This window comes from Corythoichthys intestinalis, chromosome 14 (genome assembly GCF_030265065.1).
Source record: "Corythoichthys intestinalis isolate RoL2023-P3 chromosome 14, ASM3026506v1, whole genome shotgun sequence".
NCBI classification, from domain to species: Eukaryota; Metazoa; Chordata; class Actinopteri; order Syngnathiformes; family Syngnathidae; genus Corythoichthys; species Corythoichthys intestinalis.
The window spans coordinates 44576768-44602597 of NC_080408.1; the positions used below are offsets into that span (position 1 = coordinate 44576768).

Below are 25830 nucleotides of genomic sequence, written 5' to 3' on the forward strand. Positions count from 1 at the left end.
ACAACTTTACATGTTGGTAATTTACTTAAAGGGAGTGTACTGCATTTTTAGACTTAGTTTAAAGTGCTATGACACCAAAGGGCATATTTATTTCATATTTCATGCGGTGTTTTATGCTCCTGAATGAAATGGACCGCTTGGATGTGTGTGGAAGCGATCGTTTTAGATATTCAATATTTGAATCACGCACCATGAAAATGAGTTACTTCCGGCTCCAGTCTCGGGTTTAGGACGAATGTGAATGTGACGTCACCCAGGTCAACATCTTACAATACAGCATTGCTTTAAAGCATGCAGCTGGATTGCGGATTAAGCTGATTTTGCGGATCAATTCGTTTATTTTTCGCATCACGCCAGCCAAACAGCTGCAGGCATTTGTAGCTGCACCAGGGAGCGGTGTGTGAGCCTTTTTGGGTTTCAGAAAGTTCCCGTTCACCCCGAGATGAGCCAAGACAAGTGTGCGACAACTGTGGGACCATTGGACTTACGAGGAAGTGAGTAAAGATCGTGTTTTGTATTATGTCAAATACTGGGATGATGGCACACATTTTAATACGGAGGTGGCTCGCATTTTGTGGCTGACAATGCTCCTTGTCCACCGAGAATGCCACTCCCCCGACGACCGGCGGCTTGTCGCACACCGACCCCGCCGGGAGAGCGCTATACTCTGCTTATTGCCCTCTTCGTGTTCTGCATTCTGTCAAATTTTGCAACCCCATCAGAAATGACTTTCTGCTAAAATGGCCGCAAATACAGCGATTACAAAGTAAACACTACAAAATGTCTTTAAATAAAGGAATATTTACTTACGTTTGATCATTGACAGACATGTATATAAGTTCTCCTGAGACACATCCTGCCTTGTTAGCTGCATACAATAACTGCACGCCGCTCTCTCACTGTTTACGTATTCGCCGTGTAGTTAAGCATCAATTTACGCCATATTCGTGTTGACCATGTGGCAGCTACACACTCCTCTGACGTCGGCCGGTTTGTCCGGGGGTCATTGTCCAGCTGCTTCCCCGCAAATGAGCTCTCCTACCCGCAGCAAGAGAACGACGAGTTGTAACTTGCTTGCCGCCGGGTGGGTTGCCGATCGGCGTAGACAATCGACAACCCTGCCGTCTTGTGATATGTTTTGTGTGATTTCTTGGTTTTAAAAGCGAAGACTTTGATATGTCACTCGGTTTGGGTTAGCATGTCGCCTAGCTGTCACGCCTCTTGGTTTGTTTACATTCTTATAAGCCGGGGCAGAGAAATGACAAAAGCCGGACTAACTACGGTGGCATAGAATATCATTCGGGAGGTGTGACAGTAAAGGTGAAGTCGACAGTTTTGACCATTATGGAATAATTTTGCCATGTCGTACTGAATAAATGCATTTTTAATATTTCATATTCAATTTACCACAAGACAGTTATTTGTCATGACCATACCATTTATTTAACAATTGGGGAAAAATACTTGGGGAAAAAAAAAGAATATCCTGTAAAAATATTGGAGTGGAGACACTAGCCACGTTTACATGCTGACTTTTATTCATACCGATTCAAATAATTCCGAATGGAAATTTCAGATCAGCTGTTTACATGTCACTTCATCTATTCCGATCCAGCGTTTACATGTGTCTGCCTTTATTCCGAAAGGACGTTTGACAACTGCCGTCTGACATGCGCAGATTAATCAAAACAAAGCGTCATGTTGCAAAACATGGAGATCGATCGTCAGATCAGCTGCTGTTTTAACTTTTCGAGTGGAAACAAAACTTCAGAATGACACGCTGTTCATTTAAAATGTTGTGTGGGCTGGTGGAGGGATTCATGGATATAAACTTTCCGCCGGACTCCAATTAGGTGCGCTGTGCTTGGAAGCCATGTTGCAAGTGACGTTACTTACGTCACCAAGTGACGTCACCATGTCAGTACGGAGCATGTGCAGAAAGAACACAACCAGACACCATTCCGCTTCCCTGTTTACATGATATAATTTTACTTCTAATCAGTTTGGGAAAAGGAATATTCCACCCCTGTGAAACGGAATGAAATTCCATTTGGTTTGGGCCTGTTCATTCCGAATGAGGTGTTTATATGGAACACATTTATTCGGTTTGAACATCTAAACAGATTGCAATTGGAATATTTGGCTCCATGTAAACGTGGCTATTGAAACATTTGCCACGTTTACATGGAGCCAAATATTCCAATTACAATCGGAATATTTGTTCAAACCGAATAAATGTGTTCCATATAAACACCTCATTCGGAATGAACAGGCCCAAACCGAATGGAATTTCATTCCGATTCACAGGGGTGGAATATTCCTTTTCCCAAACCGATTAGAAGTAAAATTATATCATGTAAACAGGGAAGCGGAATGGTGTCTGGTTGCGTTCTTTCTGCACATGCTCCGTACTGACATGGTGACGTCACTTGGTGACGTAAGTAACGTCACTTGCAACATGGCTTCCAAGCACAGCGCACCTAATTGGAGTCCGGCGGAAAGTTTATATCCATGAATCCCTCCACCAGCCCACACAACATTTTAAATGAACAGCGTGTCATTCTGAAGTTTTGTTTCCACTCGAAAAGTTAAAACAGCAGCTGATCTGACGATCGATCTCCATGTTTTGCAACGTGACGCTTTGTTTTGATTAATCTGCGCATGTCAGACGGCAGTTGTCAAACGTCCTTTCGGAATAAAGGCAGTCACATGTAAACGCTGGTCTCGGAATAGATGAAGTGACATGTATACAGCTGATCTGAAATTTCCATTCGGAATGATTTGAATCAGTATGAATAAAAGTCAGCATGTAAACGTGGCTAGTGACATTTTGCTGCTCTCTTCGTCGCATTTTTCTCGTTCTGAATAATTCCTCCTCAATGGCCCTAATTCTAAATCAGGGGTCCCCAACCTTTTTTGCACCGGTGTGATTTGGCTCTTTTTTTCACCGACCGATGTTCTGTCAAATTTTGCACCCTTATAAAATTTTGCTCCCGACGCTTTTGTGGCGGTGAAAAAAGCCCTCTTTTATATTCAGTTGGACTATCCAACGGTGCTAAAAAACTATTTACATCATAAACATACATGTGCAACACAAAAATGGCGTAAATTAATGCTTAATGACACGGCGAAGTCGTTAAGTGAGAGAGCTGCGTGCAGTTGTTGTGTACAGCTAACATGGCAAATGTAAGTTAATATTTCTTTCGTTAAAGAAAGTTTGCAGTGTGTACTTTGGAATCGCTGCATTCGCGGTCATTTTTAACCTTACGCGCATGCCAAATTTGTCAGAACACCGGCAATGTGCGGCAGAAAAATACAGCAAGTACAAAATAACATATGTTTTTAGCCCCGTTGTGTTAAGTGCAGGGAAAATACAACTCACCCGCTGAATCAGTGGGAGGCCTGAGCTTGTTTCGTTTGTTTCAGTGCTCTCCTAGCGATGTCAGGATATTCCGAAATGACTTTAATGCAGAACCTCGGTAGAGTTGTTGTTTCAAATGTACGTTTAAGGTCGCCATGATTTGCGATCTCTACAAGCTGATATTCCTGTTGCACAGACATGCTGGAATCACTCGGTTTATTCAGATACGGGTCAGGATTCCACTCCTTTGCAGTTCGTGGGTCTTTAGTGATTGGGAAGTAGCGCAGATTTTGTTTTCTTCGAGGTTGTAGGCTCATCTTTTGGCTCATGAGGTTCCCTTTTCTCCATAAAAAATCTGTCCAAAGACGTCTGTTTTTCAGTCATTCTAGTGTGGGGGTTAATTATTTCCGGGAACAAATGTGATGGGCGACGACCAACGTCATACGTAATTATTGAGGCCAAGCGTACTTAGATATACAAAACAAGATGTACTGCCTACAGTCCAATCAATGCATTTCTATGATGACCTCCTATTCTGTAGTTGTATATTTAGTGTAGACAGTGACATTGGTGTGTTAAGCAGCACAGGCAAAAGTCAATCGGCCAGAACGCAGTCGTTAATAAATTATTTATTATTTCTGCGTGGCCCGGGTTAGGGTTAGGGTTACCAAATGTGCCACGGACCGGTACCGGTCCGCGGCCCGGTCGTTGGGGACCCCTGTTCTAAATCAGATGAAACCACGACCCCGCCGACGTCATCCTCCTGTTGGGGACGATAGAGCCCTATAATGTTAGGTGTGGCTAGACTGTAGATTAAAAGACTAATTTCTCGTCATCTGCGCTTTGCCAAATTGTTGAATATAGCTGTAGTCGAATCGTCTCAGAATATGATTCTAATTCACTTAATAATGCTATTTAAGACTTTTTTTATCCTGTCATACGCACTTTAAAATACTTTTCTACTCTATACATCCTCCACCAATGCCCTGATGATTACACAGAGCCCTGACATTTTAACTGAGAAGCCCGAAAAGCCTTTTTTCTTACCTTCAATAGATATTTGGGGTCGAACACTCTGGGCGAACACGCGCCTGTGCACGTCCACGCGTGTCTCCGCTTGATGAAAACTTGGAAGTATAGGCCCTTTAACAGTATGTTAACGTGCTTGGGTACATTATCAATTCACTATGGTGCTGAAACAATGTAAAGTTTGATTAATTTAAGTAAAGGACAGCATATGTTGTTACTTTACATAATTTTATGTTGCATTACTTTCCTTCATGATAAATTGCTAAAATGTTGTCATGTTCTTGTGACACAAGTGATACATTTAAATAAATAAATAAATAAAAAATAAGTGGGCTTTCATAACCTGAAATTTTGTTCTGACAATTTGTAACATAGCCAAGCAAAGGGGACATACTGTATAATCTTTTCTAAATGCAATTGATTTTCTGTTGCTTTATTGACTTTAACAAATTTAAATGCATGCTTTTATATCACTGTTGGTGTGCAGTGCTTCAAACCACAGTCACAGGGCGAGGACAAAGAATGTGACAGTACAGGAGTTACGTGAGTTTTGACGTGAAGGTGTCATTTGAAGGTGTCAAATCAGCTTAATTACACCGCATGCTGTGACAGAGCTTGTTGCCCCACTTTTACTGCTCTGTACAAGTGACAAATGGGTGCTGCTTCCCAGAGCTTTGGAAAATGTACAATTTATAGTAGCATTGCAACAAAATTCATTAGCTTCATTGGATTTAGATACTAAGCATGCCTAGTTCATCAAATATTAGAGTACAGAGTAATAGAGCAAGAATAGAGCAGGGGTCTGCAACCCGTTGCTCTGGAGCCACATGAAGCTCTTTGAACCCTCTGATGCGACTCGATATAATATTGAATGAATGATTATTTGTCAAATTTATTCTGGTGCTTGTGAGATTTAATTAAGAATTTTAACTTCCTTTTAGTAGGCAGATCAGGACAGGCTCACTGTTTTGTGTGTTAATAGAATACTCACATATAAATTTACCAACTATGTTAAATTATGGTTGCATTTCGGAAGATATACCCCCAAGTGCAGAGACTTGTGGGTACATTTACCAAATACGAATCGCGACCTTACTTAGTTCACTCACGCAGCTCATGAATTTGCAAACTACGTTAAGTCACGGTTGCCACTCAGTGGGTGTGCCCACAAGTCTATCCGCCATTCACAGGCGCAAAATAGTGTTGTATCGGTCGCGAACGATTCGTTCTTTTTGAACGAATTGTTTTGGTGAACGAGACCGAACTAATCATCATCTGCACTGATTCGTTCTATGAAGGTGGTGCTTGTTCGCTGCGTGGGAGGGCGTTGAGCAAGCGGCAGCGTCTTCTGACATCGCACACGACCAATCAGACGCCAGCCTCATCGCGGGCAGGGGAGGGAGCGGAAACAGAATCAGGGCGTTTGTCACTCACGTCCACGTGTGGCCAATAAGCAGCCAGCGTGCAGGCAGGGGGGCAAGACTGAGTTTTGTCACTTCCCGTTCAGTGACTCGGTCCTCCGGTTCCTGACCTAGCTTGCTGCTAACTTGATTTTCCAGTAATGACTATGCGGTGAACGAATCAGAAAATGAAAGGAAATGACTTTGTCACATATTTGTTAACGTGGAGCCTATCAAATGCTGCTCAAACAGACAAAAACACCACACAAATCTAGCGAGCATTGTTTAGAGTAGTACTTTTCTCAACAAACTCGTGACTGCCTATGACGACATACTATCAAATTTACAGTAATTTAAAACACGGGTAGCTACGAGGCAAGCAAAAGCTGAGCTGCGGTCGCGTGACGGCAGTGAAGCGGGCAGAGAACTGTCACTATATGGAGGCTTCATGGCAGCGATATTTACCTCATATGTGCACAGAAAAAAATATTTAGTATGATCACCATAATACTGATTTGCAATGAAACTGTATATACATGTCAATTTTTTCCCGAGTGTTTTTTTTTTTTTTCGTGTCAGCGTGTCGGGTGTTGGTTGTTTTGACAAATTATGTCAATCCGTCCATCATGTGCTACTCAAGCGCCCAAAACAACGCACTCAGACACGGGAGATGTCGCAATATGTCTACATTTTTCTTAACAGACTAATGAGAGTAGAAAGGCGACATCGTAAAGAGCTAACAATTATTTCTCGTCAGCATTTGACGATCTGAGATGCGGGGACGACAGGGGAGCTGACCGGATTATTTTATTTATTAATACCAGTGCAAAAAAAACAATATGATCACCATAATACTGATTTGCAATGAAACTGTATATACATGTCAATTTTTTCCCGAGTGTTTTTTTTTTTTTTTTTTTCGTGTCAGCGTGTCGGGTGTTGGTTGTTTTGACAAATTATGTCAATCCGTCCATCATGTGCTACTCAAGCGCCCAAAAACAAAGCACGCGGACACGGGAGATGTCGCAATATGTCTACATTTTTCTTAACAGACTAATGAGAGTAGAAAGGCGACATCGTAAAGAGCAAACAATTATTTCTCGTCAGCATTTGACGATCTGAGATGCGGGGACGACAGGGGAGTTGACCGGATTATTTTATTTATTAATACCAGTGCAAAAATTCAACACGTTCATCTTAATACTAAAAAACAAAAATACAACAGAGCGAGATGTAAATATGATGTGTTGGTCGTTCCATATTCAGAAATTAAACTTTCGATGTATTTTTATTTTCGTGACAGCAAACATGCTGTATATGTGATTGCATGTGTGATCAAGAACCTGCTAAAGAAAGTCCGTGCGCCCCCGCCCCCTACTCCCCTCACAAAAGGAAAATGTTTAACCGTGTCCTACATCGAAATGCAAGCACGAGCCATGACTTTGAGCCCATAGAACTAGGACAGACGACGCGGAAGTTCTCCCTCGCTTTTGCAGCAGCAGGAGGGAGACAAGGCTGTCTGTGGAAGCAGAATGATACCGCCTGTCACTCATTTCTGAAACTACGACGAGTGGTCAATGTGGAAGAGAGGGAGGGACCAAGCAATGTCACTTCCCGTTCAGTTATACTGCGAAGCGGTCTTTGGTGATTCGTTCGGCAACGTCACTTCCCGTTCAGTAACCGAACGATTCGTTTGGGCGGGGAGGGAGATGAGGGGGGCGAACGATTCGTTGAACGATTTGTTTGAACGAATCTTTTTACTGAACGAACCGGAATGGATTCGTTTACTCAAGTGAACGACAAATCTCGTCACTAGCGCAAAACCACTAAAAGGAGTCAATATGCAACACAGAGCACATATATACAGATGTACAGTAGTATGAAAAAGTATCTGAACCTTTTGGAATTTCTAACATTTCTGCATAAAATCACCATCAAATTTGATCTGATCTTTGTCAAAATCACACAGATGAAAAAACAGTGTCTGCTTTAACTAAAACCACCCAAACACTCATCGGTTTTCATATTTTAATGTGGATAGTATACAAACAATGACAGAAGGGGGAAGAATAAGTGAGTGAACAATCGCATTTAATATTTTGTCCCCCCCGTCCCTTTTGGCTGCAATAACTTCGACAAGACGCTTCCTGTAGCTGCAGATCAGTCTGGCACATCGATCAGGACTAATCTTGGCCCATTCTTCTCTCCAAAATTGCTGTAGTTCAGTCAGATTCCTGGGATGTCTGGCATGAATTGCTGTCTTTAGGTCATGCCACAGCATCTCAATAGGGTTCAAGTCTTTACTTTGACTTGGCCGCTCCAGAAGATGTATTTTGTTCTCCTGAAACCATTCTGAAGTTGATTTACTTCTGTGTTTTGGATCGTTGTCTTGTTGCAGCATCCATCCTCTTTTTAGCTTCAACTGTCTGACAGACGGCCTCATGTTTTCCTATAAAACATCCTGTTAAACTTTTGAATTCATTCTTCCATTAATGATTGCAGGTTGTCTAGGCCGTGAGGCAGCGAAACAGCCCCAAATCAGGATGCTCTCTCCACCATGCTTCATGGTGGGGATGAGGTGTTGATATTGGTGAGCTGTTCCATTTTTCCTCTACACATGACGCTGCGTAAACAATTCTACTTTGGTTTCATCAGTCCACAAAATAGTTTGCCAAACCTCGTGTTTTTTAGACAGCAGTGGCTTCCTCCGAGGAGTCCTCCCATGAACACCATTCTTTACCATAGTTTTACATTTAGGTAATGTGCGAGATATTGGACTGTGCCAGTGATTTCTGCAAGTGTTTAGCAGACACGCTAGGGTTCTTTTTTTTACCTCTCTGAGTATTCTGTGCTGAACTCTTACCGTCATCTTTGGTGGACGGCCACTCCTTGGGAGAGCAGCAACAGTGCCAAACTCTCTCCATTTGTAGACAACTTCTCTGCCTGTCGATTGATGAACATCCAGAATTTTAGAGAGGGTTTTGTATCCTTTCCCAGCTTTATACAAATCAACAATCCTTGATCGCAGGTCGTCAGACAGCTCTTTTGACCGAGCCATGATTCACATCAGACAATGTTTTTCATTAAGACATTTCTTACAAGGTGTGTGTTTTATAGTGGGCAGGGCAGCTTTAAACCACTCATCAGTGATTGGGCACAAACCTGACTTAAAATGTATAGTAAAAATTTGTTTCAATTGCTCTTTAAGTCTCCGTAGGCAGAGGGTTCACTTACTTACTTTCCGCCTTCTGTCATTGTTTGCATGCTATCCTCATTAAAATATGAAAACCTATGAATGTTTGGGTGGTTTTAGTTAATGCAGTAACTGTATTTTCATCTGTTTAATTTTGACAAAGATCAGATCACATTTGATGGTTATTTTATGCAGAAATGTGAGAAATTCCAAAAGGCTCAGATACTTTTTCATACCACTGCATATAAAAAAATCGTGCTGTTGCAATCATTTCAAATGTATACAGTGCTGCTCAAGTGATGGCTTTTTTTGTGGAACCCGAGTCAAAATGGCTGTTTCAGGTTAAAGGTTGCCAACCCCTGAGATAGAGTAAGAGCAGGGGTGAAAGTGGGCGGGAACGGTGTTCCGGTATAAGATTCGGGGCCGGAACGCCATTCCGGTATACGGTGCTTTGATCCTGAAAATATAACGGCAACGGTCATTGCGCTATGCAAAAAAACAAAAAAAAACTGCAAGTGTAACGCACACGCATCTCATTGCCAAGAAGAAAACAATCTATCAACATCCGATTTACATACACAAGTGTTAACAACAAGCGTAATAAAGTGCTTGTGTGGCGTACTGCGTTTCCACCGATATTATTTATTCCAAGGACGGCATGGAGGTGTCCCCCAGCTCCTGCATTTATCTAAATCTGACGATGACAAGTCACGTCAATGTGCGCATGCACAACACGTAGTAAAGTAAACCGCTCTGGACTCAGTTGTCCGTTCAATTGGCTGACATACTGACATGTGATCAGCAGAGATAGTTAGCTCCGATTGGTTCAATTGCACGTTTTCTGGGACAGCAAAATAAATAAATGAATAAAAGAGCACTCTTTAATTTTTGAGAGCAGTGAAAGGCTTATTTGTTATATTTTATTTTATTTGCTCTGATGGGCAGAATATCTTACCTGTCACTGTGCACTTTATACCTATTTTTGTTCATTTATTTGAGGCTACTTAGCCATTTCCTTATTAAAAAAAAAAAAGGAAGGATCTTCAAAATATATTTCATTTCACTGTGCATAATATGTCATTTGTACTTATTTTTGCGAATGTATGTTACTTATATCTTTATTATTCATTCATTCATTTTCCATGCCGCTCTTCCTCACCAAAATTGTTAACATTAACTTCAATTTTATTGCACATCCTATGTTCTTAAAAAGTTAAAATTGAGATTTTATATTTATATGTGAGGAAATGAGGGGGAAATAAAAATTAGGAGATGGAGATTGGTATACTGCTGTTTTTGCTCACTCTTTTTTTGCAAATCATTGAAAAAAATATATAATTTGGAATGTAAATCATTTTTTTATGTGTTATAGGAATAACTACCAAAAGCAGTTTTCTTTGCATTTCAGTGTTTTTTTGGAGATTATAATAAATAATTAAAAAAAAAAAAAAAAATTCTGGCTCCATGGCGACCTTCATGTCAGGGAGTTCTGGCAAGAAATTCTAGCCACTTTCACCCCAGAGTAAGAGTTAACAGTGGCATTAAGTACTGGTATATTACTAGAACAAGCATTTTAAGCTTCTAATTAGTGTTGCACCGATACAGATACCATACCACTCTGTTTTATTATATTATATATATATATGTATTTTTTTTCCCCCAAAGACTTACATACTTGGATGTGAAATCATTGCAGCCATGGCTTTGTCAGGCTGCTGCTTACCTGTGCGAAACAGGAAAAAGACTAATACAAAGTGAATCCAGTAGAACTCTTTATTGCATACCTGGTATGGGTGACCATAGTTGAATAAACCTTTGGCTCTCAAAGGCCAAAATAGTGCTAAATTTGCAAAATTAAAACATGTATAACACTCTCCCAACAGTAAGAAAGTAAAAATACATTCATAACAATAAACTCTGAATGAACTCAATAACCTTTTTTAAACCTCTCAAAGGCCAAAGCTATTAGCCTCCCTCTTTGTGCACCAGCAGCAACAGAACTCATCTGCAGCAACGCACAAATGCAAACAATGCACACACACACAGCTTAGCCACTTAGTTTGGCTTACTTTGCTTACTTCAACACTTTTGAAACAGGTCTCAAATTACTTAGGCATTTCTTTCAGTAAAAGACAAGAAAAGTGAAGTACCTTTGACTCCGGGATACTCCAGCTGAGCAGCAGTAGCTTGGCCGGTGTGTGTGTGATCCCTTGAATTCATTCGCATGGAAGTACTATGCTTTCCAGTCGGCTGTCAAGCTAAGCAGGGAAAGTTGGGAGACTTGGCTGCTCCAAACGTCTGTTAAAAAGCTTATGGCCCCTGCCTTCTCCAGCTTTTCCAAAACATATTTCGTTACTTCATTTTTTTTTTGTGCAGGATAGTCATCTCCTTAATGTATTTGCGACATTATACTTAGGTACTGCGTAAACCATAAAAAGAATTCCCACGCTTTCAACGAAGGCAAGGGACAGGTTACAGACAACTGTCATTTCGGTGATTTTTTTTCGGACGTCTTGCTGCCTCACTCTTCTCGTCCCACTGCACAGGGTTTGTTGCTGCGGTCCATCCCCAGCTGTTGTACTGGATGCTGAAATATTCCGAAACCGCCAACATTTTCTTCTCCTAGGTTGTTTTTCCTCCATATGAAAAAGCATTTTCTTCTCCTAGGTTGTTTTTCCTCCATATGAAAAAGCTGCCCGAGCATTGGTTAAGAGCAACTAATGGCCTGCTCTCATTGGTCTGGAGCAGGTCAATAGCGCTAGCTTCTTGGCATGCAAAGTAATCACGTGTGATCACACAACATAAGAGTGGATTGAGTGTCAGGAGAAAATAAGCTGCGTTCAGTGTTACCGGACCGGTAAATGGTATTGGCACCCTGTGTGTTGTTATTTGCAGATGCCAACATTTTGGGCCTGATCGCCCCCCCCCCCCCCCCCTGCCGATACTGGTATCAGTGGAGCAGTACTTCTAATAAACAGCTGACATTGGTCTTCTTTTCAATAAACTTTATTTTCGTCCCACGTCCCCCCCCGTACAATACATACAAAAAGTGAGCAGAATTGAACATTTCCATGTGTCAAAACCAAACGTATTCCACAATAAATTAAAAAGAAAACCGAATAAATAAAAAAAATATATAAATTAACAGGACATTATGTGCCAGAAAAATAAAGACTCTCCTGAATGGTCAGACTTGCTTTCACAATGTTTCTGAAGACACGACACTTGTACGAGACACTTTGCATTCCAGGTCACAGCTTTGAGGGTACAACTCTGGCTCGAGAAATGAGGCTCACAGTACAACGAGTGCAACGTTTTCTTCTTGCTGGGGAGTATACATTGACGAGAGCAGGGTTCATTTTAAAAGCTTATACCAGGTAGTGACAGTGAAGCGCTTTCGGACGTGCTTTTGAACTTTGGAGTACAAAAGCACGTGCGAACTATGACAAAGCCGTCAGCTTGACATTCACTAAAGAGGCTTGTTATTGCACTATACAGGCATCCCCTCAGAAAGGCACTTTTCACCCCCTCCCTCATCTCCTCTCATTCCCCCGATCGGCTGTCTGCTTAACCAGAACATGTGGGCACACACGCGTTCACCTACGTGTCCATTTAAAACTAATTTTTTAAAAAGTCTGATGGACCAAAGTTGGGCCTTTTGGTATCAAGTTAAAATCAAATAAAACTAGTGATAGTAAAATTAAATAAAAGAATTACACAAAAAGCGTGCATTAACGTGTCGCTCCCATAGCCCCGTAAATTGTGTACCGTGTCAGTGAACACTATGAACAAAATGGCAGACGATGAGGCCGGAGAAGCTAAGGCTCTCTCCGAATTTCAGCGTCCAAATACGGCTAGGAATGTCAAGTGTGCCTGTGAGGTAAACAAAGATCAGAGTGTGATCTATTGCTGGCTCATCTTTTTGTTAAAACGGAAATTGAAAAAATGATTGTGCGCACCAGTGTCCACAGGTTAGGTATCAGCCAAGAGGATTAAAGAGGGTCCACCACCATTTTGTGTTCAACCAGTAAGAGTTGATATTTAAAGTATCATTTACCGCGGAGACGCCATACCTGGCAATAACGTCAAATATCAGTAGAGGCGGAAAGCAGCAGGCTCTATTGGCACCATGCAACCAAGAAGTAGAATCAATGGTTGTTTTCATTCTTTTTAGGCATCTTTCATGGAGCGTCCAATCATTATACAATGCCAAACTTTGGACAGGCACGAACTCTGGAGGCCATCGCATCATCTGAACAGATTTGAATATCATCAGCTGCCTCGGTATTAGTCCACATGTGTCACGAGGCCCGTCTCTCAACCAATCAAACGGAAGCCAGTCATTGGGCCTCAGAAGGTGTCACAGTTATCCAGTCCATTATAATTTTGGGGGTCGAGGGGTGGGGTAATCAAGCGTCAGCATGGTGCTGGAGAAGGTGGAGCACGTATCTGAGGCGGTGACGCAGCTCCGCTGTGCAGCCAGTCTCGTTCAGTGTGCTCAGGAGGTACGTGTAGGACACACGCTCACGGCTGATGTAGGTCAGTAGGTACGAGTCGACAGACTTTGATAGGATGATCTTCGTGTGGTCTGTGTAGAAGTTCACCTGGAGTTAGGAAGAAGGAGAGCATTGTGAAGATTCAGCTACAAAGCGTTAAGGTCAATTTGGGAGAAAAAAAAAAAACTAACCTGGAGGGTTCCATTGTTGAACAGCATGACAAGCGCGTGGTCGGTCTTCACCCACTGAAGCAGGAGAGGAGGAGGCCCAGGAACTTGTTCATGACAGTGAATATCACCACCCTGTAGACAAAATGGGTCAAAATTGACTAATCTATGACAAATATAGACATTTTTTAAATTGTGCTTGTCGTTTGCTCCTACCTCCATGAGATTTTGTTCCATGTAGTTGGCCATGAGCTCCACAATTTGTTTCTGGCTCCGAAGCTGCTCAGGTAGAGAACTGGCAGGGAAGCTAAAGTGCTTGTTGTTGGTCAAGCAGTAGTGGACCGTCCTGGGTGAGCACAATGAAAAAACGGTCAATTTACGCATTTGTCCGAAGGGAGAATTTGTGGCCGCTTTCCACTCACTTGCGTTGATCACACAGGCTGAGGTGCGTTCCCTCGTTGAAGAGCACGCCGATGCTTTGGTCTGACAGTTGGTAGCCAAAACCGTATTTATTGGAGTAGTCCACCCATTTGGTGACCCACAAGAAGGACTGGGGCCTAGTCAGGCATGGTGGGTTTCTAATGGCTGTACAAAAACAATAACCCATGGTAAGAACAATAAAGAAAGCAAAAGGATGTTAAAACAGGTGTATTGCAAGTTATTTTCACCTGCAGGCATGTTGGCCAAGCAGCCATTGAGAACTTTCAAGGCCGATTCAGCCACAGCGGACGGTGTGACGACATCCTCGCATGCTGGAGAGGGGGAAAAACATCCGTTTAATGACATTCTTTAAAATAACAGGTCCAACAAGAGCTTACGTTCAGAGCTGCTGGCCATAGTGCCCTTGAAGGAGCGCGAGATAGACTTCCTGGATTCCTCCTCAGCGGGGGTCTGCTCCAGCGGAACTGAGCTCACTAGCTGACCAGTGGGGGAGGGTACCTGAAGCGAGAAGGGGGTGGGATTAGGTTGACTTAAGAAAAAAAACGAGCCAATTGAAAAATACTAAGACAGCATTTCTTATTTGACAAAATTCATTAACCAATTCTAAGGCTGCAAAAACTAATCTATTAAAACCGATTAATAAATTAGTTGCCGACGAATTTGATAATTGTTATTGCATGCAGCTACGAGCAGCCCCGTTTGTGTGCAATGCGAGGCTGTACGCACACACCAGTAATTAGAGCAGGAGAGAGAGTTCACTGCTACACTCAGGTTGGGTCGCTGAATCAATAATAGTGATGCACGATAATGCATTTTCAAGATACCGATAACCAATAATTTCCTCCTCCTTCCAGCCGATAATTCTATTAAAAAATAAATTATACACAACAGCGAATGTTACTGACCAAAAGGAGAATCTTTTGCTACTTTTTCCACATCACATGTGAACAGGTAGAAAATTCCAACATCTAAACAATATATATTAATTAATAATACTTACAAAGTAAATCTGTAATTGCATAAAAATGCCTTTAGGAGGGGTTGAGGCGTGGGCCCAGAAGTGGACAAAACTGCGTCGATTGTACACATTTGGAGACTAAATCAAGTATATAATTATCGGAATGCATTATCAAATTGAATTTTTTAAAACCTGGATTATCGGTGTGATGTCATAATTGCCATTATCGGCCGATAATTATTGGTAACCGATATTATCGCGAGTTTTTAATCAATAGTACTACAAAGTGTTGAGACTTAGATTGTCTTTTGTGTTTTTAGATCCAGTGCGCCTCTGTCGCAGGAGAGTAAATTACGCCAATTGTATTGTTTGTATTCCATGATGAACAGTTACTACTTAGGACGGAGTGCAAAGCTAGTTAGCGATCATGTTAATACGTGTCTGTATTGTGTTTTGGAGAAGTATATTAGCACTTGAGTTATAATTATCAAAAAAAAAAAAAAAATGAGACTACAAAGAAACCACACACATAAACCCATTCATATAACAGCTCAACACAAATTGTAAATTGTCATATGAGAGTGTGCTTTGAAATTGGATTGTATTTCTGAACTGTTTGATAAAGAAAACATTCATCACGGTCTTCCTCCTCCTTATTCTATAATGTTGATCATATTGACACAATTTATATCACCACTTTTCCCAGAAGAAAAAAAAAAAAACATGTCAATCAACAGTATTTTTTTATTTTATTTTATTTTTTTATTTGAATGAACAGGACTATTGTCTGATTTGTGTATTGAGAAATCCTTTTCTGTTTATACTCAACCTTTATTGAAAACTAACACGTTTTTATGGATTAAAATAGTACAGTTGTAGACTACTGGTACAGTACATCAGGAAGCTGCAATAAAATAAGATTTTTGAAGGAAATAATCATCCATTTTGTCTTGATTGTTACTTACAACATGCCTAAAGCAACTTCAAATTGTGAGGGTAATCGGAAAAAAAGTTACATTTATCAGATAATTATAAAAATCGTTAGTTGCAGCCCTAACTAATTGGCTGCCATTGACAGCGATAGACGTTCAATCAATTGGAACTGAGAGTGTTAGCAGTAAATGCCATCCCTTCCAGTTCAAATGGATTGGACGACCACTAGGGATAAACCAATTCAAATTCATAGCAAAAGGATGAAAAAAAGCCACACAATTGGACGACTATCATCATCAATGACACTGAAAGATCAGTCTAAAATATCTGCTATCACATTTAGCCCCAAAGTGACGAGTGAGAATAAATAGACGCACCTCATTAGGGCCGACCGTTTTGTAGCTGATCTGGCGGTTGATGGAGCACTTGACGATTCCAGACACCAGCTTGGAAATATCTTTGTCCTCTTTCTCCTCACAAGGCGCCTTCTCCACTGCAACATGATGAGTCACACCCATAAAATTACATTTGGAAAACAAAACCATGCACTTGAGCCTAGTCCTTTTTAAGCAAGCGTGACACGCAAGCAACCCTGCTGGATAATTCCCCACAGTACACGCGAGCCAATAAGGTTGACTCAGCCAAAGTCGACTTTCTCTTATTATAATAATATTATAGATGGTAGCTATTGCATTATGTGCAAAGCTACCATCAAAAATGGCCTTGCTAAAGGAAAGACGCTGAGAGCTCCCATTCACATCTTATTGAAAGAGTTGGAGCTCATAGTCATGCAATGAATAAGACAAATATGTAATTATATGCGAATAAATGAAAATATTTACAATACCTTTGGCTTTCTTCTTGCTGAAGAAGCTCTTGGCCATTTTGGTGAAGAATTTCTTGGCTGGGCTAGGTGGGTGGAGCTCAGGCACAGTGACACAGCTGTTGGGGGGAAGTTTGTCGGGTGTGAAACCCTGCAGGGGACAAAAGATGCTCACAATAAGGCTGGGGTGACAAGTTGAAGGTTGGCAATGCAGCAAACGATTAGATGTCTGTCGGCGTCCGGAGGATAAATCTGACTTACTTTGGTGAAAAATTCGTGGTTAAGGATTTGATCCAGGGTGAGTCTGTCGCTGGGGCTTTTTTGTAGGATGCTTGAAATGAGTTTCTGCGCGGCGGGCGAGAGCCCAGAAGGCAGGTTGTAGCGAACTTCCTTGATGCATTTGTAAGTCTCTTTCAGGTCAAGTGTCTCAAAAGGAGGGTTGCCGCACATCAGCGTGTACCTGAATGCAAGAAGCCATGCACAGAGTCATGACCCAAAATAAACAAGCAAGGCGTGACCAAACTTTTCTCTCCAAGCGAAACAAAGAAATGTTGAAGGACAAAGGCCCACACAAGCATTTTCACATTATGATTCCATGTGCATTGTGCTGCTCCTTCTGGTTTACTCAGTTTGCCAAACGGTAATGCTTATCGTACACAGATTTGATGACAAAACAAAAGATGATCCCAATTTACACTACAATTAGTCAATTGCGGCTAAAAATGCATGCCTGTAACTTGGCCCGTTGCCAGTTTTAGTTGGCAATATATTGTCTCATAAATTATTGCCGAATAGAGATACTATTGTCAATTATTTTTAACCAATTCAACCACTTACGTCGTGACGATAGATCCTAATAAATCACCCATTTAAACGCATTAAATTGTTATTCTTAAAAAAAAACTAAAAATAATATTAAAAAAAGTAATTTTAAAGATAGCTAAGTACACAATATGAAATACGTGAGAAACCAATGCCATTTTTGTTCTCTCCCAATTAGAATCCATCAAAAGTGTTTATTTGATCCAAAATGACTGTCATCTTGTCCTGCAAAGTGCACCTTATCAAATTTGAAGCCAAATTATTCATTGACATTTAGATTTTTCATAACTTTAAAGCTATTCTTAGTGTAGAATCTGAAGTATGTGAGATTAACGCCAGAAATTATTTACATAAACATGACATCGTTTTATTTTGAAATGTCTACCGGAAGTATGTTCGCCGTGCCACTAACCGTAAGCTTTACACTCCACAAAATCAAAAACAAAAGTGCACTTCTCTTATAGTCATCCATGTTGTGTCAGTATGAGTTTTTTTCTCTCATCATTTGCGAATGCTGTAAACCAGCGAGTTTTCATGTTTGAAATGTCACCTTTTAACTGCAATGCTTTACAGCAGGCTAAAGTGGTTAGTACATTGTCTTTTTGCATTAGCCTCAATGTAGCAATACTAACGATTTACAATGTTTAATACAGATGCGTTTCCTTATTTTGTATGTCTGAACTTTAATTGTATGGCGTGCGGAGGACCAATAAACATCTGAAAGGAACTGGTGTCTCATATTCAATCAACACTCATGTGTGCGCCTACTTCACGCAGCACACGCAAACACACGCACGCACGTGGCGATAAATCGCAGCTGGGAAAATTACCATCATTTTTATTTACCGTGCGATATATTGACTCATTTAATATTGCCACCAGCTTACCTGTGGACATCTTTATATGCTCTGTAACTGCTTTTAGTTTACAGCAACATGGATGCAAGTTTAGCTAACATAGCTACAGTCTATGCAGTGTGTGTTATTAAGCTAGCAGAAATTGATAAAAAGAATTAGGTTGGTTGAATACTCAATGTGCAATTCTATAAACGTACTGGAGGGGTGAGGGGGTAATCAACTGCACCTTGGCTCCAGTCTTCAAAACCTCAAGTAAAGGTGCCAACTTTGTCAAGCTATATAAAACCAACAATTAGAACTTGAAGTATTTGTCAAGCGTGTCATTTTAACATTGTAAGCAATGTCAAGTGCTATTTTTAGTATAAGCCGCGGGCCTCTATAAAATTGACAAGTGGCTGCAAATGAACTCTGAGCAGGCTGAAGTTTTGGATTGGGCACATTATGTCCTTTCGCAATTGGCTGAGGTTAGTCATTCATGTTGGAGCTTGCTCAAGACATCAGTAGAGGTCTTCCCACACTTAATGACTGAGGGCAAACCCTCAAACACCGCCCCCCCCCCCCCCCCCCCATCCCAGTATACACAGAAGTGCAGAATCAGCTTACTTACATAACACATCCAAGGGACCAAACATCAGACTCTGTGCCGTGACCTTGTCTGTTGAGCACCTCGGGTGCCAAGTAGTTGGGGGTTCCGCAAATGGTCCTAAGCGGGGAAACATAGATCAAGTTAAAAAAAAAGAATCAAACATTCAATATATGTCCAAACTTAAGTAAGGGAGGGGAGCAGAACTACTTAAATCCTCAGGTATTCCACAGTAATGTGCCAAATCTACAGCGAAACTAGGCCTTCAATGCTGCATTCAACCGCCACTTAAAAACTGGTTTAGTGGGGTGATCAAGAAAGGTTGCATTATTGCACGTTTGACAACAGCACACAAGAATGCCTTGTACACAACCACCTTGAGGAAACTGAACACATTGAACTAGAATTGCAAGGTTGACGTGATTTCTCATCACTTCTCATCTGAAAATGTACAAAAAAAAAAAAAAAAAAAAATTGCGGTTGGCGCTACCTTGTGCTTTTTGCCATTTCTGTAGTAACAAGTATTCCATTTACGGTCGCCAACAATCCCTTATTCACAAACAAAAGTACGCTTTGTCCCGTATTATCATGAAACAAAACAAAACAAAAAAAAATTGTGTCCGATTTGGAGGGCAAACAAATACTGGTAGGATGCTTTTTAAAAATAAGCAGCCAGGCCGACGTATACCATTTCTCGTGATTTATGACCAATGACCATACGAGTATCACAATAACAATAAAATCATATCCATTTCATTGGTTGAGGCACTGTTGCTAGTCATCAAGAGGCTATACAGCGGTATGGACGAGCCAAAAATAAATGCAGGATACATGTTATTTTAATGTTTGCATATTTCTATCTGTATAAAACGTTCTGCTTTGTATATTACCCCTAAACGAGTCCTACAATTAAGAATGCATGATCAATCACGGGGCTACTTTGAAGAGGCGTAAATAAAAAACTTTCCAAATAGAGCACTTGAAAGTGAGGACTTCAAACTCTGTCCCAGTTTACATTTGGCACTGATAGACCACAGAAAGTCAGACATATGCGCATTTAATTTGATAGAAAATATCGTTATCAATGCATGTGTCAAGCTAGACACTAGAAGGCACTTGTGCTCTTGGGTCTGGTCGCGTCACTGAATACATATTTTTCTAGTCAGAATTTGATTTCCGTTTATTGGCCTAATCTGGTAATTCAATAGGTTATAGTGTAATTATAACAGTTCGTATAGACTAATGAGAGTAGATTTGTGACATAGCTCTCTAGTGGTAGCCACCATTACCGGGGTGTTAACATAATTCAGTAGCAGCCCAGTGTCAGTCAATGTAAACAGTAATGTTAGCTGCCGTTAGGGTTCCTAATTCCCTGAATATAAAAATAAGGGACACCTCATTGGTAGAGCCTGGCAGCCTGATAACAAAGACGCTTTGATCATTTTTGTACGTGAATTATTTATTTATTTATTTTTAACAGTAATTTGAATATAATCGTTTTACTCAAACCTGAATTAGGTGCACATTTGAGTGATATAAGCACATCGAAAAATAATTATCGGCAATGTATTCTTTAATACTTTAAAAATGCAAAAGGTGCATTCAAAGTCCCTCAGTAATAACAGTTTCGCAAATGATCACTCCAAATATAGTGCGAAAACGCAAACGAAATTGACAGAACACAAAAACAAAATACAAATAGTGAGAATACAGTACACAGGGAAGAACAAAAAAATAAATAAATACAAAAAATCATTTTGAACATGCTTTTTACCCTTATTCTCCCACACAGTTTTCTGTCTTCAAACTGACAACCCACAGACCCTTGACCAATGAGTTGAGCAAGATTGTTATCTTTCTGTCAGCTCATTGGTCAGAAAACAGGAGATGCAGGGGAATGCGTTCCCCTACATATTCTTGAGAAGCACCATACCAGTATTTGTTTGTTCTCAAATAAAACACTTTCGATTTTCATGACAATACAAGACAAAGCACGCCCCTTGTGAGCTTAATACAGGACGTGCACTTTTGTTTCTGAATACGGGACAAACTCAGTATTAATTCAGGTTTGAGTCAAATAATTTTAGGAAAAAAAATATTTTTCACAAACCAAAAATGAACTAAAGGGATGGTTGTCGGTCCAGCTGGCTGGCTCTACCAATAAGGTGTCCCTTATTCAGACTTCACTATCAGATCTATCACTGTTCGAAAGTAAAGTTTAGACTGACAACCCAAATTCCAGCCCAAAAAAAGAGACAATACTTCAAGTCTACAAGCTTGTGGCCCCAATCTATTAAAAACCAAACCTACTTTTTTCTCTGCTCGACAGTCTCCAGCTTGGCGGCAAGGCCAAAGTCTCCCAGTCGCAGCTCCATGTTTTCATTCACAAAGAAGTTGCCTTGAAAAGACACAAAAGCATTTTTTCAAAGTCAGCATTGCACAGCACAGCCAAAGTCACAACTGATACTTTGGACGCTTTCATGCACGATTGCAACATTCCTGTCATAGCAGCCAACAACCCGCCCATCTTGTTGCTGCTGTCATACCTAGTTTGAGATCTCTGTGCAGGATGCCTTTACTGTGTAGATACTTGAGACCAGATATGATCTGTCTGAGGTAATATCGCACTTCAGGCTCTGTCAGCGTGTGTCTTGCCTTCCAAATGTGGGCCAGCGACTGTTAAGGGAGCAACAGAGCCATGAGCCATGAACATCCAGCCTTCAAAGTTGAAAAACTGTACTTGATTGCTTCGAACAGACATTCGCAGCCCAGGTGGAATTTGTCTAGCACAAGGGTGTCAAACTCATTTTGTTTCATGGGCCACATTTATGGCAACTAGATCTCATGTATGCCGGACTTTTTGGCCAAATAAGTTAACTCACTGGCTTCCATTGACAGCGTTCAACGTCCAAACCACTGACTTGAAGGGGCAAATGAATCGATGGCACTAGAGGATGAGCATTCACAGCCAGTCCTTCCAGTATAAGTGAATTGGACAGCTATCATTGTCAATAGCGGGCCATGAGTTCATTTTGAGTTCTTCAATGTCAATTCAAGATACTTAACTTCCGGTAAATTTTGGATAATTTCCTAATGACGTTTTAGGCATTCCTGGACTGCTTCCTGTTGATATTGGGGCATTTCCGGGTCACTTCCTTGTTAACTCATTGGCTGCCATTGAAGGTGCTCGACGTCCAATCGATTTGGACTGGGAGGGAACGAATGGACGAATATGACTGCGGATTTTACAGCGCCAATGTCAAAATAAAAGTACGTGATTTTGTTTGTACAGTATGAATGAATTACAACATGCCTGTCAGGCAGAACAACCACCCGTGGGCTGTACATTTGACACCCCTGGTCTAGCACATCTAGATAAATCAGACCGCCAATTCCGTAGAACTCTTCACCTTGCGACTGCAGAGCTCGAGGAATATGTAGATATTATCCTGGTCCTCGAAATAATGAGAGAACTTCACCACGTGCTTGTGCGACAGTGTTTTATGCAGTTCGATCTCATTGGTGATCTGCAATGACAGATGATAAGCATGATTTGTGCAAAGGGATGTGCATACAAACGTGTGCCGCATTCGCCTATACCTTCTCCCTCTGGTGCGGTTTGGACACCCTGCTCTGTGGAATCACCTTGACGGCGAACATTTTGTTGCTCGACAGGTCTGTCATTTCGTAGCATCGGGCAAAGCCACCCTTGAGGAGAAAAACAGAAGGGATCAAATTGGAATTCCTCTAACACACCTAGTTTTAACCTGTAAAGTCTCATTCACACAAATGACTCAAGACAACGCTGTGCTGTACAGATCTCACTTTCACTAAGGCAAATATAGTGAAACGTATACGCCACATTTAGGGCTTAAATCTTGTTTGCTGAAAATACTTTAAACTACAACAAATTCAATCATCAGTGTCTAGATTTATGTAGGCGCATTATCAAAGTGATTACAAAAGTGATTCTTGCCCCCTATCAATTAAAAAGGGTCAAGTATGACTGAATTGGCCACCTCCGAGGTACATTATTGAGTTTTTAAATGTCATCTCAAACCACCCTTGGGGAGGAAAATGGAGGCGATCAGATCGGAACTAGTCGAAATGAATAACTTGATTGAGGAGGTGGGGAATCCACGTACACAGCTCCATTTAACCTTTAATTTCGCAGTACATCATAAGCTGAACATTGTCAGGGCACCACATTAAAGCACGTAGAAACTGAGCACATGACTGTTAAAGCATCACCATGATCAAAAGACACCAGTTTGTGGAAAGCTAATAATGGTGCTTTCCAGCCTCGGTCGTTGCGCCTGAAGCATCCTCTGCGTCATTTGCGTGCATCTGATGCACCAAAAAGAAGCACGGATGGTCGAAAGCAGGCATGCAGGCAGAAACAGAGGCCGGGCTACTGCATTCTCATTAAGCGCGAATTTGACGTTGGTTGGCGGCTCTGCGGCATATCAGAGCACAGACATGACTTGGTAGCTGTGAACTATGACACGCAACATGTTGATACATTGTCTAAAGGTTCGAATATTTTTTGTGAAATAATTTAACATCATCCTTGACGCTGTTGTAGCTTGTCCAACGCCTCTTAACTAAAATGTAGAAGCTTCGAATGGTAAAAAATGGCACACCTTGCTAATGAGACACACCTGCATCACAACCTCGTATGATTTGACACACACAATCAACACGCTAACGACACGTACATACATGAAACATGTATTACCTTTCCCAAAAGCTTTCCTTTACTGTACGAGCGACCAGTCTTGGCGTCGGTTACCACCTGCGCAAGCTCCGGTTTACCAGGCTCTGATTTAGCGCGGCCGGCTTTGGCCACCGGAGCCCCGGCTTGCTGGGCTCCTTCGGCGGCGGGCTTCTTCATTAAATCCGCATTCATGTTGTGGCACGAGAGACGCTGCGCCGCCGTGAAGCAACCGATATCCATTTAATGCGGCGGCGTCTGACAAAGCGCACAAAAATAATCTTCTTGTATTCCTATTTGGAGAAGTTGATGCGTTTGGCAAAGGAAAGGACTGTCTCACTCTGTTTCATCCATCTGGCATGTCGGTTGACGGCTCAGAATGCTCCAAAAGGACTATATATACGCTGTGGGTGGAGTCACAGACGGGGGGCGTGGCTAAAAGGGAAACTTCTCCAGACAGTCATGGACGAAAATGTGAATGGAAAGAAAAATAGGACTACCCGACTAACCCTGTTATTTTCCCCAAAACCCCAGTTGAGTACGTAGTTGGTTACATTACAACGGTAGTGGAATGTAACGAAGTAAAAGTACTTGGTTGCTGTATTTTTGTGTATCTACTTTACTTGAGTACAAATCTGAAGTAGTTCTTTTTACTTTTATCTCACTACACAATTTTACAGCAGGTATCTATACTTTTTATTCCACGACTTTTCAAATTGTCGCCTGCGTTACACGATATTTTTGTCGGTTTGCTGTTTTTCTCATTGTGAATTGATAGTTTCGTTTTCATGCCTCTGGCGCAATCGATAAGTCACATGTGACTGTACCGTAATTGAGCACAAGAGGCAGCAACACGAGTACAAGCAGGATTAGGCAGGTGAACAAGATATTGACCAATAAAAACCACCACACTCTTGTACAGGAGGTGGCGGTAATCACCTGATACTTGCCTGCAATCTTCCATTAAACTAAGTTTTGGAGTTTTTGAAGTTGTTAAGCTTCCGTTTACAGTGCAGTCGATTTTAATGCTTGTTTTTTCCCATTCTGCAGTTTTGACTAAAACTGAGCAGTCAATGAATTTTCTGGTTCTTTCTTTGAATATGGACTTAGATCTCTGTATGAACCGTGATTTTCGGATTAGAAAGCACACCTGACAATAAGCCGCCACCCACAAAATTTGACACGAAAATTGCATTTGTTCATAGATAAGTCGCACTGGACTATAAGCCGCAGCTGTCCTCACTGTATTATGGGATATTTACACCAAAAGATATTAAACGGTAACACTTTATTTGACAGACTGTTATGAGACCAAATAAACCACCATGAAGCCTTGAACAAATTGGCTGCAAAGCTTCATACTTCAAGAAGCTTCACTTGGCCAACACTGCTCCCTTGGCGGAGACAGTCAACCTGTGCTACCACCTGCAGTCAACACTGTTGTTGTCCAACATGCCTCCTAGCATGCATTGCAGCGCTACAGATGTAAATAACAATCAAAATTCATATTCTGTGCTAATTATTTCTTTACTTTTCCAGTTGTTTTATTAATAGCTAATTATGGTATTTCATAACACTTTATTTGACAGTGGCGCCATTAGACTGTCATAAGACCATCATAATTATGACATGACATTGACATGAGCATTAATGCTTATGAAAGATGTAATTTTGTGTAATCCGGCAATTTATCTCACTTTTGAATGGATGGAAAAGATCCAAGCAGGACATAAATGGAGTTGGTGACATAATTTGCTGGATGACATTTAATGACATCTGTCATAAGCATTCATTAATGCCCATGATACTGTCATAATTATGACGGTCTTTTGGCAGTCTAATGACGCCGCTGTCAAATAAACCGCACTGGACTATAAGCCGCAGGATTCAAAATGAGGGAAAAAAGTTGCGGTTTATAGTTTGCATGGGGAGAAAATACCTTTACTTAGGTTTAGATCGAAACACTGCTGCCGTCTGTTGGACAAAAACTTTAGTACAGACTCTTTATAGTGGGTATTTGATTTTCCGACATTTCAAGGTTCCAAACACTTCC

The 25830-nt window shown here is 41.1% G+C and overlaps 1 protein-coding gene across 1 annotated transcript; it reads right to left on the reverse strand.

Annotated features, from left to right (window-relative positions):
- Positions 1-11979: 11979 nt before the first annotated feature.
- plk3 (polo-like kinase 3 (Drosophila)) lies at positions 11980-24154 on the reverse strand. Its single transcript, XM_057858419.1, has 15 exons — positions 23802-24154; positions 22664-22771; positions 22474-22590; positions 21610-21739; positions 21374-21461; positions 19088-19183; positions 17063-17261; positions 16826-16952; positions 16356-16471; positions 14465-14585; positions 14315-14398; positions 14069-14231; positions 13863-13992; positions 13671-13781; positions 11980-13587 (listed from the first exon to the last, which is right to left on the reverse strand). Exons 1-15 carry the CDS (start codon positions 24018-24020, stop codon positions 13393-13395), a joined length of 2004 nt encoding a protein of 667 aa, XP_057714402.1. The 5' UTR covers positions 24021-24154; the 3' UTR covers positions 11980-13392.
- Positions 24155-25830: the final 1676 nt, after the last annotated feature.